Consider the following 13,441-nt stretch of genomic DNA (forward strand, 5'->3'; position numbering starts at 1 on the left):
ATTCCTTTGATAACTAAAAATGCCTTCTTCCTACCCCTGTCATGTCCACAGAATCTTGAGTAACATCCCCTCTTTCTATCAGAGCACTGATTGATTGGGTCTGCTTCTCTATATTTCTTGACCAGTTTTACCATGTGTTTCTATCAATTCTATTAGTCTTTTCAAAGAACCAAATTTTGGCTTTGTGGACCTTAACTACTGTATGTCTTCTATTTCATTACTTTTTGTTCTTTATCTTCCTTTTCCTTTACTTTCTTTGATAGAAGTTTAAGTTGCTGTTTTTAAATTTTAAGATTTATGCTTAGATGACTGATTTTTCAACCTTTCTTTTTTTCAGATATAACATAGTTTTAGTTGTATCTGTCAAGTTTTAATGTCAGTCAAATCTTAATTCTTTCAAAAAATATTTTAAAATGTGCATTTTTGTATCAACAGGTTACACAGAAGCATTTCTTAATTTCCAAATATACAGAGATGTTCTAGTTTTCTTTTCGTGATTGATTTCTAACTTAATTACACTGTGGTCAAAGAATATACAGTTGATCTTTCAACAACACAGGTTTGAACAGCAGGGGTCCACTTAAAAACAATTGTTTTTCAGTAGTAAATACTACAATATTACATGATCTGTGGTTGGCTGAATCTGCAGATGTGGAACCTTGAATACGGAGGGCTGACTATAAGTTATAAGTGGATTTCTGACTGCTCAGAGGGTCAGTGGCCCTAACCCCTGCATTGTTCAAGGGTCAACTGTACTTTGCATAATTGAAGAAGATATAACAATTGTGAATATTTATGCACCCAACATAGGAGCACCTCAATACATACAGCAAATGCTAACAGCCATAAAAGGGGAAATTGAGAGTAACACAATAATCGTGGGGGATTTTAACACTACACTTACACCAATGGGTAGATCATCCAGACTGAAAATTAATAAGGAAACACAAGCCTTAAATGACACATTAGACCAGACAGACTTAATTCATATTTATAGGACATTCCACACGAAGCAGCAGAATACACTTTCTTCTCAAGTGCACAGGGAACATTCTCCAGGATAGATCATATTTTGGGTCACAAATCAAGCCTCAGTAAATTTAAGAAAACTGAAATCGTATCAAGCATCTTTTTGGACCACAACGCTATGAGATTAGAAATCAATTACAGAAAAAAAAACTGTGAAAAACACAAACACATGGAGGCTAAACAATATGCTACTAAATAACCAAGAGATTGCTGAAGAAATCAAAGAGAAATAAGAAAATACCTAGAAACAAGTGACAAGAAAACATGACGATCCAAAACCTATGGGATGCAGCAAAAGAAGTTCTAAGAGGGAAGTTTATAGCAATACAATCCTACCTCAAGGAACAAGAAAAATCTCAAACAACCTAAACTGACACCTAAAGCAACTAGAAAGAACAAACAAAACCCAAAGTTAGTAGAAGGAAAGAAATCATAAAGATCAGAGTAGAAATAAATGAAATAGAAACAAAGAAAACAATAGCAAAGATCAATAAAACTAAAAGCTGGTTCTTTGAGAAGATAAACAAAATTGATAAACCTTCAGCCAGACTCATCAAGGAAAAAAGGGAGAGGACTCAAATGAATAAAATTAGAAATGAAAAAGGAGAGGTCACAACGGACACTGCAGAAATACAAAGGATCATGAGACTACTACAAGCAACTATATGGCAATAAAATGGACAATGTGGAAGAAATGGACAAATTCTTAGAAAGGTACAACCTTCTAGGACTGAACCAGGAAGAAATAGAAAATATAAACAGACCAATCACAAGTAATGAAATTGAAACTGTGATGAAAACTCTTCCAACAAACAGAAGTCCAGGACCAGATGGCTTCACAGGTGAATTCTATCAAACATTTAGAGATGAGCTAACACCTATCCTTCTCAAACTCTTCCAAAAAACTGCAGAGGGAGGAACACTCCCAAACGCATTCTACAAAGCCACCTGATACCAAAACCAGACAAAGATATCCCAAAAAAGGAAAATTACAGGCCAATATCACTGATGAACATAGGTGCAAAAATCCTCAACAAAATACTAGCAAACAGAATCCAATAGCACATTAAAAGGGTCATACACCATGATCAAGTGGGGTTTATCCCAGGAATGCAAGGATTCTTCAGTATACGCAAATCAATCAATGTGATACACCATATTAACAAACTGAAGGAGAAAAACCATACGATCATCTCAATGGATGCAGAAAAAGCTTTTGACAAAATTCAACACCCATTTATGATAAAAACCCTCCAGGAAGTAGGCATAGAGGGAACTTACCTCAACATAATAAAGGCCACATTTGACAAACCCACAGCCAACATCGTTCTCAATGGTGAAAACTTGAAACCGTTTCCACTAAGATCAGGAACCAGACAGAGTTGCCCACTCTCACCACTATTCAACACAGTTTAGGAAGTTTTAGCCACAGCAATCAGAGAAGGAAAAGAAATAAAAGGAATCCAAATCCGAAAAGAAGAAGTAAAACTGTCACTGTTTTTAGATGACATGATACCATCCATAGAAAATCCTAGATACACCAGAAAACTACTAGAGCTAATAAATGAATTTAGTAAAGTCACAGGATACAAAATTAATACACAGGAATCTCTTGCATTCCTATACGCTGACAATGAAAGATCAGAAAGAGAAATTAAGGAAACAATCCCATTTACCATTGCAACAAAAAGAATAAAATAGCTAGGAATAATCCTACCTAAGGAGCTAAAAGACCTGTACGCAGAAAACTGTAAGATACTGATGAAAGAAATCAAAGATGACACAAACAGATGGAGAGATATACCATGTTCTTGGACTGGAAGAATCAATATTGTGAAAATGACTATACTACCAAAGCAATCTACAGATTCAGGGCAATCCCTAACAAATTACCAGTGGCAATTTTCACAGAAATGGAACAAAAAATTTTACAATTTGTATGGAAACACAAAAGACCTCGAATAGCAAAAGCAATATTGAGGGAAAAAAACAGAGCTGGAGGAATCAGGCTCCCTGACTTCAGACTTCACTACAGGGCTACAGTAATCAAGACAGTATGGTACTGGCACAAAAACAGAAATATAAATCAATGGAATAGGCCAGAAAGCCCAGAGCTAAACCCACACACCTGTGGTCACCTAATCTATGACAAAGGAGGCAAGGATATACAATGGAGCAAAGACAGCCTCTTCAAAAAATGGTGCTGGGAAAACTAGACAGCTACTCGTAAGAGAATGAAGTTAGAACACTCCCTAACACCATACACAAAAATAAACTCAAAATGGATTAAGGACCTAAATGTAAGGCCAGACGCTGTAAAACTCTTAGAGGAAAACATAGGAAGAACACTCTTTGACATAAATCATAGAAAGATCTTTTTTGACCCACCTCCTAGAGTAATGAGAATAAAAAGGAAAATAAACAAATGGGACCTAATGAAACTTAAAGCAAAGGAAACCATAAACAAGATGAAAAGACAACCCTTAGATGGGAGAAAATATTTGCAAATGAAGCAACTGAGAAAGGATTAATCTCCAAAATATACAAACAGCAGCACATGCAGCTCAATGTCAAAAAAACCCACAAAGCAACCCAATCAAAAAATGGGTAGAAGACCTAAATAGACATTTCTCCAAAGAAGACATACAGATGGCCAACAAACACATGAAAAGATGCTCAACATCACTAATTATTAGACAAATGCAAATCAAAACTACAATGAACTATCACCTCACACAGGTCAGAATGGCCATCATCACAAAATCTACAAACAATAAATGCTGGAGAGGGTGTGGGGAAAAGGGAACCCTCTGCACTGTTGGTAGGAATGTAAATTGATACAGCCACTGTGAAGAACAGTATGGAGATTCCCTAAAAAACTAAAAATAGAACTACCATATGACCCAGCAATCCCACTACTGGGCATATACCCTGAGAAAACCATAATTCAAAAAGATACATGCACCCCAGTGTTCACTGCAGCACTGTTTACAATAGCCAAGACATGGAAACAACCTAAATGTCCATCGACAGAAGAATGGATAAAGAAGATGTGGTACATACATACAATGGAATACTACTCAGCCATAAAAAGGAATGAAACTGGGTCATTTGTAGAGATGTGGATGGATCTAGAGACTGTCATACAGAGTGAAGTAAGTCAGAAGGAGAAAAACAAATATCGTATATTAACGCATATATGCGGAATCTGAAAGAATTGGTAGAGACAATCTTATTTACAAAGCAGAAATAGAGACAGAGGTAGAGAACAAATGTATGGATATTAAGGGGGAAGGGGGAGGTGGGATGAATTGGGAGATTGGGATTGACATATATACACTATTGATACTATATATAAAATAGATAACTAATGAGAACCTACTGTATAGCATGGGGGACTCTACTCAATGCTCTGTGGTGAACTAAATGGGAAGGAAATCCATAAAAGAGGGGATATATGTACACGTATAGCTGATTCACTTTGCTGTACCGTAGAAACTCACACAACATTGTAAAGCAACTATGCTCCAATAAAAAATTTTAAAAAATAGTTACTACTGATGCAAAAAAGCAAAAGAAAATTTCGTGAGATTTGCTTTATAGCCTAGCATCTACAAATGTTTTTTAAACGTTACATTTGTGCTTTGCAAGAACATATACTAAGTGTACTTTTCTATCAATATCCATTAGGTCAGGTTTGATTATTTTATTATTCAAATATTCTATACATCCCTACTGATTTTCTGTGTACTTGGTTTACTTGTTATTGAGAGAGGTATGTAAAAAAAATAGTACAAACTGGGGGCTGGTAGTCCAAGATCAGCGTGCCAGCATGGTCAGGTGCTGGTGAGGACCCTCTTCTGCACTACATTCTGCCGATTTCTCCTTGTATCCTCACATGACAGAAAGAGAGTGGGCTACCTCTCTGACCTCTTCTTGTAAGAGCAATAATCCCATTTATGAGGACTCCACCCTTTTGACCTAATTACCTCCTAAAGGCCCCACCTCCAAATATCATCACACTGAGGATTAGATTTGAACACATAAATTTTGGGGCGACACAAACATTCAGTACATACACACTATTAGACCTGTAAATGTATGTCCAACTGCAAGGACTAGCAAAGAATATACAGGTCATGAATCACAGAAGACATGTAGGTTTTTCTTTTCCTGGGCAAGGTTACCCATTCTACATGGAGAAAGAATTTGAATTCCTGTCTTAATCTCCTTAGCACCATGTTCTAACCAAGTCAAGGTACTGAAAATGTTAACATGAAGGGAAATAATGATTTAATGCATGTTCTTCATATTGCTTTCTCGAAATTACAACAAATTAGAATTTTTGTAGTAAGAGTGTCTAAATACTCACCAGGTGATTTAATGCATTAAAAAGCAGTTTTCTCCCAGATGGTTTGTCAAAATCAGCAATAATCCAGAAAGTAACTGAAGAAATTACATCATCTGAAAGTTTCAAACAGTTTAGTCAAACTAATTCTTCTTAAAATCAAACTAAAGACAGGGACATTTCCAGTCAACAAAATACATAAAAACAGTAACAATTTTTAAAATGAGTCTTTCTGAAAATAAGCAAATATTGGTAAAAATTACATACACACAGAGTGAAATACACATAAAAATGTTGAAAGAGTAATAACCTTTATATAAACTCAGATACCAAAAAGAAAGAATAGACCCCAAGAAACACATATGTGAGATACTTTTGCCAGTAGGGAAAACTGTATCATGCTTATCAAAGTTCTACTGTTGCCAAGCAAAAATGCCTTCCAGCTACACTTGTAAAAAATAATGATATTTGTACCTCACATATATGTAAAAACTGGATACAATAAATTATTAGCAGATATTGAAAACAGCAATATTTATTAGCTTATGATTCATGTATTTCAAAAATTCTGACTATTATTAACTTGGCCTAATTCACATCATCCTATGCCAACATCAATGTAATTCTTGTTTCAGAAACATCTGAAAATTTGGAAGCCACAAGAAGAAATAATTTTTAATTCTGCAGTCACAGTAAAATGGTTTAATTTCATCCAGCCTCAGCATATAACACCTGAAATAATACTTGTCTGGCCATCATTAAAACCTACAGAAAAATCAGTCCCTTAGATCTTATGACCCACTTAAAACAACTGTAAAATGTGTGCTACACCAAAAACCTACACCTGAATAGATGTGAAGCTACAGTTATTACCATACTCAGTAATATATAACTGTGCAAAAACTGGCTTTGGTTAATGAAAAAAATATAACAAAAAGAAGGATAACATCGATTCTACTTGCAATCCTTCAGAAGCAATTTGAGAGTAAGGCAGTGGCACATTCTTCTCAGAGAAGAAAGGTAAAGAATTCTCGGTGCCTTCTTAATGTCATCACTTTTACCATTACAACTAGTAAACAGAACTATTTCAAAAGTGCTAAGTAAATTTCTCCCAACTCTTTTATTTCTTTACATATTTACATAAATGCAAATAAAGAAATCAGGTGTTTCTCAGTTAATAAAGTCTTCTTTTAGATTGCAAGAGATTTAACCAAAGGGCATTAATTATGGCCTAACTTATTCTGATGCCCAGAAGCAATTTTTGAAATATAACCCAGAACCTGATAAATATGTTTGCCCTATTTTTTATTCCCTGTTTCTCTGCTTCCTTTTCCCTTCACTTGACACATTCAGGACCTTAGCCTGCCATAATATGGAATTGAATTATATTTTATTATTTGTTGGTTGTCTTGTAGACAGACCACTTTATGAACATGAAATCATAGATCTGTTCCAAAGTAATTCAAGGGCCATACGGTCCTAATTTGGATTCACTCCACAGCATTCTCAAAAACTAGCTGTCTGCTTAAATCTCTCTCATATATAAAAATTTACCCCTTATTACATAGTAATTCCATCTTGAGATCACTCATTGTTAGAAAGTTACTGCTTTATATACTGAAATAACAATCAGCTTTCTTTTATGTTTCATGCATTGGCTCTTTTTGTTCTCTCTAGAGCAAAGCAGGTCAAACAAAACAAAGTGAAACCAAAGCCAACCAAACTCCAATTATCTTCATGTATCTGAATAGTTCATGGTCTCTAACAGAAGTGTGGTCACACTGAAGACTTTCCTATCCAGGCTAAGTCCTTATTTCCAAAGATGTTCCTGTCTTGGCTCCCTCTCCTTTGGTTATGACCCTTAACTTAAGCAAAACATTTAGACGTTGTTTAATCAGAATACAGAACTATTCTCCTCTCATCTGGGGATTACACTTTTATTCATGCCTGATAAGATTATCAGTTTATTTAATCTTGAAAGGGTTTTTACTACCTTCCTAAAAAGGAGAAAAATGGAATAGCTTGCTTTAAAAAAAAAAAAAAAGGCAAAAACCCCTCAAGATTAACCCCTCTGCATATACGATTAGCTAAGATAGGAGGCATCACATTTTCTCATCACAGTCCTTACATCCTAATAATTTTCAAATCCTCAAATTGAAAGCCAGGTCTCCAGTCAGATATCAACATCTAGAAACGTATTATTCAAGCATTTAATAAAATTACAAGTTTTTGCTATTTAGGAATAAATTCAGGAAAATAAAATATGCTTATTACCTTCCTGGGTTACATAATACATGTTCTCTGCAATTACAGCACTCTTATCTTGTGAATCCAAGAAGAAGAAAGTAGAGAAATCTTCAACATCAGCAGTTACTAAAAATTTTAATATTAAATGTTAAATAATGAATAAAACAGTCATAACTCAATAAACATTTATAGGAAAGTATATGGAAGGATTATATTACCTGATGTAGATATTAAATTAAGGTACTGCCATTTATTGTACAAAATCAAAGGATTTATACGGGGCACAACATTATTTCTATCCATAAGGAAGTCAATTGCATTTGTTCGATCATTTAATGTACCCTAAAATAATAAAATATTAGTTAGGTAACATATGTGATTTATATGCAGATGTTTTAAAATTATGCAGAGAATACATTTAAAGACTACTGAATCTAAAATAAGTCAATAAGTAATATGCAATTTAGGATTCTTATAATAAATTTTCCTATAAAACTGTGAAGTTTCTTTCCAATTAAGCAATTTTTTAGACGCAATTATGCACAGATAAATTTAATTACTACTTTAAAAATCATTACTAAACGATCAGAATGGAAACTTTTACACAATTAACTTTTGCTATTAAAAGATATTTTTAACATAAAAATCATCTATAAATATCATTCATCAGATATTTTCTCATACATGCCTACCTACCATAAAAACTTCCTTTTGTAAATACGCAGTTTCATCCATCATTCTGTGAAGAACAGCCGTTTCTAGTTCCCTAATATTCAGCTCTTCATGGTGAAAGGATTCACCATTATAAAGAGCTTGAGGCAAAGGACCCAGGCCAGTCATCCTGTAATAGCTTGCTCCTGCCTATGCAATTAAAAAATACCAGAGATTTAAACAGAATACGTTTGTCTGAAAAAGAAACACATAAATAAAGAAAGGGACATGGCCACATTTTGTATGTCATAGAAAAAATGTTAATTTTGCTAATTTTATCTGTCCTTTCCAAACATTATTTAAAGGAAAGTAATTTACCTACATAGAACAAGTCAGAAAACTTTTTCTGTAAAGGGCCAGATACATATTTTAGGCTTTGTGAGCCGTCTGGTCTCTGACACAACTACTCAATTGTGATGTTATAGTGCAAAAGCAATGGCACACAACACATGAATGAGTGAATGTGGCTGTGTCTCCAAAAACCTGTATTTATAAAAACACGTGGTAGAAAGGCCGGATTTGGCTCATGGGCTGTTGTTTGCTGACCCCTCACAGAGAGGATGACATTACTTTAAAAAATGCATTTACCTGCATAAGAGATTCATTTCTCGCTATATTCATTTGTTTAGTTAACATTTATTGAATTCAAGCATTTGGCTAGACTTTGTGCATACACAGCTGAAAAATCTGCCTTCAACGGGCTCACATATATACAAGCAAAACTGAGGCATATAGCAGATTGTATGGGAGACCAGAAAAGGAATGACTAAGCTTGAGGGTGGAGGGGAGGGATCACAGAAGGCCTCTGTTAGGGAGTGACACTAAAAGTCTTAAAGGATGAGCAAAAATATGCTAGGGAGATAAAGTGGAGAAAGACATTCCCAGTGAAAAGAGACAGCACTGCAAGGAACAGAAGCGGAGAGAGAGGTGGTATATTTAGGTAATGGCAAGTACTTTTCTGTGTTTACAGTGGGAGGAGTTACATAGGGAGAAGATGTGGAGTCAGAGGGGATGGGGAGAGAGGACAGATCATGAAGGTCCTCAACATCTGGATTTTATCTTGTGAGGGATAAAGCATCACTAAACAATTAATTCATTTGCTACTCAACACTACAAATTATTAAAACTTTCATTATAGCCAACATATTCACAATTACCCTATGAAGCTAAGGACTACTATTATATCCACTTTACAGATGATAAAACAGAGAGTCACTTCCAATGCCACATAATGACTACACTTTGGAAACAGACTTTGTAGTTACATCTGTTTGACCAAGAGTCTGAACTCTTATCATCTCTGCATTTATTGGACATTTACTGTGTACTAGGCAATGAATGCATAAGAATGATATGCAAACTCTGTCCTAAGAAGACATAGTTTAACAGGGGGAGAGATGGATACATTAAAAATAAGTGTGAATAGATATCCAGGGGTACTAGGGAGGGCATGGTCAATTCTACCTAGGAAGAGGGCTCATGACAAGAAATACGATCAGATTTGCTCTTTAAAAAAAAGAATATAGTGGCGACAAAGAGAAGGAAGAGGGTGGGAGAGCATGCACTGGGGGCGGTAGGTCAGGGGCTACAGCAAAAATACAGGAAAGAAAAAGCAAGAGCCAGACAAAAATCAGTGGTGAGAAGCAAGGAGAGAATGAGGCAGTTTCTGAAATATTTAGTTGACAAAACTGACAGAACTTGATGATCTACTGTTCGGGAGGGTGTGAGGGAAAAGAAGTTGGACGACTATCAGGCTTCTGGTAGCCTGAGTGCCCTGGGAGAATGATGGCGCTGCCCTCTAGGATAAGGCACAAAAAAAGAAAAAAAGGTTTGGGGTAACAAGAAAGACGATGGGCGTAGTTTTAAATTCATTTAAGACGCTTACGGGCAATCCCCCAGGCAGCTGAATACATGGCTTTGGACCTTAAGAAGGATATTGCTGCTAGAAATACAGCAATTTTCCCCTGTGATTTTTCAGTTAGGCAACCTGTCTATTACAAAAGCTTTAATTAGCACAAATAAGCCATAACACTGAATTTTGTACTTTTAGCCTACATCTCTATTCTGGGCTGTAGACACAAATATCCAATCACACTTCACATCTCCTATGGAATTCTCACAGGCACCTCAAATTCAACATGTGAAAAACTGAACTTCTGTTCTTATTTCCCACTTGGTTTCTCTTCCACCCTTTCCATCTTGGCAATGGCATTACCACCATCCCAGTGAGTTAGTTGAAGCCCGGGAGCCGTCCTTGACAATTTCTCTTCTCCTCTCTCCCCTTTCCAATCCAGCAGCAGGTCCTGGATTGTATTTCCCAAATACCTCAATTGTGTCCATTTTTCTCTGCCTCTACTCTTCCAAAAACCTACTAGCCCATCTCTCATCTCTCACCTAAATGCTTCCTAATCGGTCTTACTACGTACACTTTTACCCTCTGACAATCTATTCTCAACAACGGAGAATGCTCTTTGGAGAAAATGCATGTCACTGTCACTTCACTTGCTTAATATCGTCTCAGGTTTTTCACTGTTGCAAAGGTATTCTACTGTTTTGAGTTCACAAGCTTGTTAATTAACTACGGCTCACCACACTGTGTGTAATCAGGCCCCTCGATTACACCTCCAGCCTCATCTTAGGGACTTCCCTCTACAACACAAACACATACTTGCTACATCTACTCAGTAGTAACAACACCAACTCTCTTCGTTCCTTCACATTCAGGACATCCTAACGTTTTTCTCTGGAATGCCGACTACCTACCACTTCTTTGTCTTCTTTTGTCCAACTGTCCTCCTACTTCTGGACGCGGCTTTAATGTCACTTTAATGTCACTTTAATGTCTATGTATTGCGTATTGGGTGGGCCCCTTCTAATAAAGACTCATGTCCATCAATTTGGGGAATTTCTTTGTGGTATTCCTCTAATGCTTTCCTTTGTCTTCTCTGTTCTTTCTGAATCTTGTGAATTGAAGACTGTTTACCTTCTTACTTTTCATGTGTCTTTTTGTCTCTGTCCTATTAAATTTTGATTTTATTTTTAATTTTCAAAAGATCTTCATGTACTCTATTCTTTTACCTCTTGTGGACAGAATATTGTAAGTAATAAATGTTTGTTGAAAGAAAAAATAAAGTTTGGATACAGAGAGAAAACTACAGGAACATGAGTTTAGGGAATAAAGGCCTAAAACATTTATTTTCTTTGTGACGTAGTAATCAGAATGATTTTTGAGGCATGAAGAGAAAGGTGAAAAGGGCTTATAGGACTGATGAATGTTTAGAATAACTCTTGGGAGGAATAGGTAAGGAATAAAACCAGGCACAACTAAAGGACTGAAAGTAACACAGAGTCCAATTTAAGCTGGAGATTAAGTAGACTTGAGAAAAATGCAGAAATTAAGAAATGAAGATATTGTCATTACAAGACAGTCTTACAGGGAGAGAGGTGTAAAAAAGGAGAAAACAGAAGACTGAACTCACACACAAAAGATGGGATTCAATGTTTCTGAGGCGTGTACTGAATCCGTAATCTTCACAAAAATCCTTAATGTGTTCCATAATTTCAGGAGAATATGACTACAGGTATCTTAAAACTGGCAACACCATAAAAATATTCATTTTGCAGCTTAACTTGATAAAGAGTAAAAGTGGATTTCTGATAAATATGGTAGATTTATCACACGTGCTCATCTCGATTCTGCAAGTTTCACTATGCCAACTACAGATTGGCGCTTGCCACCCACCTCTACAAGGATTAAATCATGAGCTGCTGCAGCCGCTGACCTTCAACACCCCCTGAAAGGAGTTCAGGTGGAGAGCAGAGACGAGGCACTCTGTGCTCTGAGAAAAACTGGCAGAACAGGTCTTCAGATAGATATTTTCAGAAGCGAATTTTATGAGCCCAATTCTTATTTCTCCTCTTATCTAGAAAAGCACTAAAATCCTTCATGGTGACATCTGCTCCTCTCGTGACTAGCAGCAGCCTTCACTAGACTAGCAGAAACCTTCTGCAAAGAAAATGTGCTTAATTGCATGTACTCCCCTGTCACCAAAATCACATGTATACTGACCTTCCCCCCTACTTCTTCGGAGCAGTTTCTCAGAGCTATCTGAAATGCCGTCTCCCGGGCTATAGTCCTCATTTTGCCCCCAATAAAACTTAACTCGTGACTCTCATGTGCATTTTTTTAAGTCAGCAACTAAAATGAGAGTATAATAATAAAAATCATGATGACAACGATGATGATAACAACAATAACAAGATATGAGCCCACAAAGAAAAACGGGAGAAAAGATAAAGAGTAGGTGACCAAAGTAGAAAGGGAAGTCGCTCCCGTGTAGACAGAAAGGAACGTCAACATTTTCAGAACCCCTGAGGGCTAAAAACCTAGACTACCTTAGAAGGAGAAGATAAGGAGCAGAGCACGAAATGTGGAAACCTGTTGAGAGTCTGTATGCAGAGAAGTTGTATACCAAGGCCCCTCTCTCAATCCTGAAAGGCTAAACTATTCTGCTTCCCTTTACTCTCTGTTGAAATTGAATCACAAAGGCTCTAGATTTGGGGATTCCAGGTATAGTGGAAGGCTGAGAAAGGGGATGGAAACAAGACAGAAGATTGAGGGAAAGTTCACATTCTTTCAACCCAGCCTATTACCACATCCTATTTCTGGACATATCCTATCGCCTCGTTTCCCACATCTGCACCCTTTCATTTGCCACATATACTCCTTCTAAGAGGAAAATAAAGAATTCTCATTTGAAGAAATCAAATGCTGCAACAGAATGCCAGCATTCGAAAAGACATTTATTTGTTGGTCATCTAACTGAAAAAACTGACTCACTCCCCAAGTGAGGCCCACCAACCGAAAAGACCCATTTATTTGTAAGCAGCTTTTTACGGTTTCATACTTACAAGTCAAAGACAACCAGATATCATAATACATTTGACAAATGCTTCAAACACAAAAAAGGAAATCAAACTGGATGAAAAAGGGAAGCTATAGAAGGCAGAGATAGCGCAGGGCACAGAACACATCAAAAAGCTAACATTCTTAGATTAAAAAACTGTGCTCATGAAAGAAAAACTGGACACTACAAAAAGGAATAA

The 13,441-nt window shown here is 36.3% G+C and overlaps 1 protein-coding gene across 1 annotated transcript in view; it reads right to left on the reverse strand.

The window, feature by feature from the left end:
- The window catches only part of UGGT2 (UDP-glucose glycoprotein glucosyltransferase 2), a 165,240-nt gene that overhangs the window by 69,005 nt on the left and 82,794 nt on the right, over positions 1-13,441 (reverse strand). The window contains exons 17-20 of the mRNA XM_082859577.1: positions 8,321-8,485; positions 7,843-7,966; positions 7,652-7,750; positions 5,402-5,493 (exon numbers count right to left, since the gene is read on the reverse strand). Of these exons, the coding sequence (XP_082715703.1) occupies positions 5,402-5,493; positions 7,652-7,750; positions 7,843-7,966; positions 8,321-8,485 (480 nt within the window). The remainder of the gene's footprint in view (positions 1-5,401; positions 5,494-7,651; positions 7,751-7,842; positions 7,967-8,320; positions 8,486-13,441) is intronic.

This window comes from Leucopleurus acutus (genome assembly GCF_964270905.1).
Source record: "Leucopleurus acutus genome assembly, chromosome: 18".
NCBI lineage: Eukaryota > Metazoa > Chordata > Mammalia > Artiodactyla > Delphinidae > Leucopleurus > Leucopleurus acutus.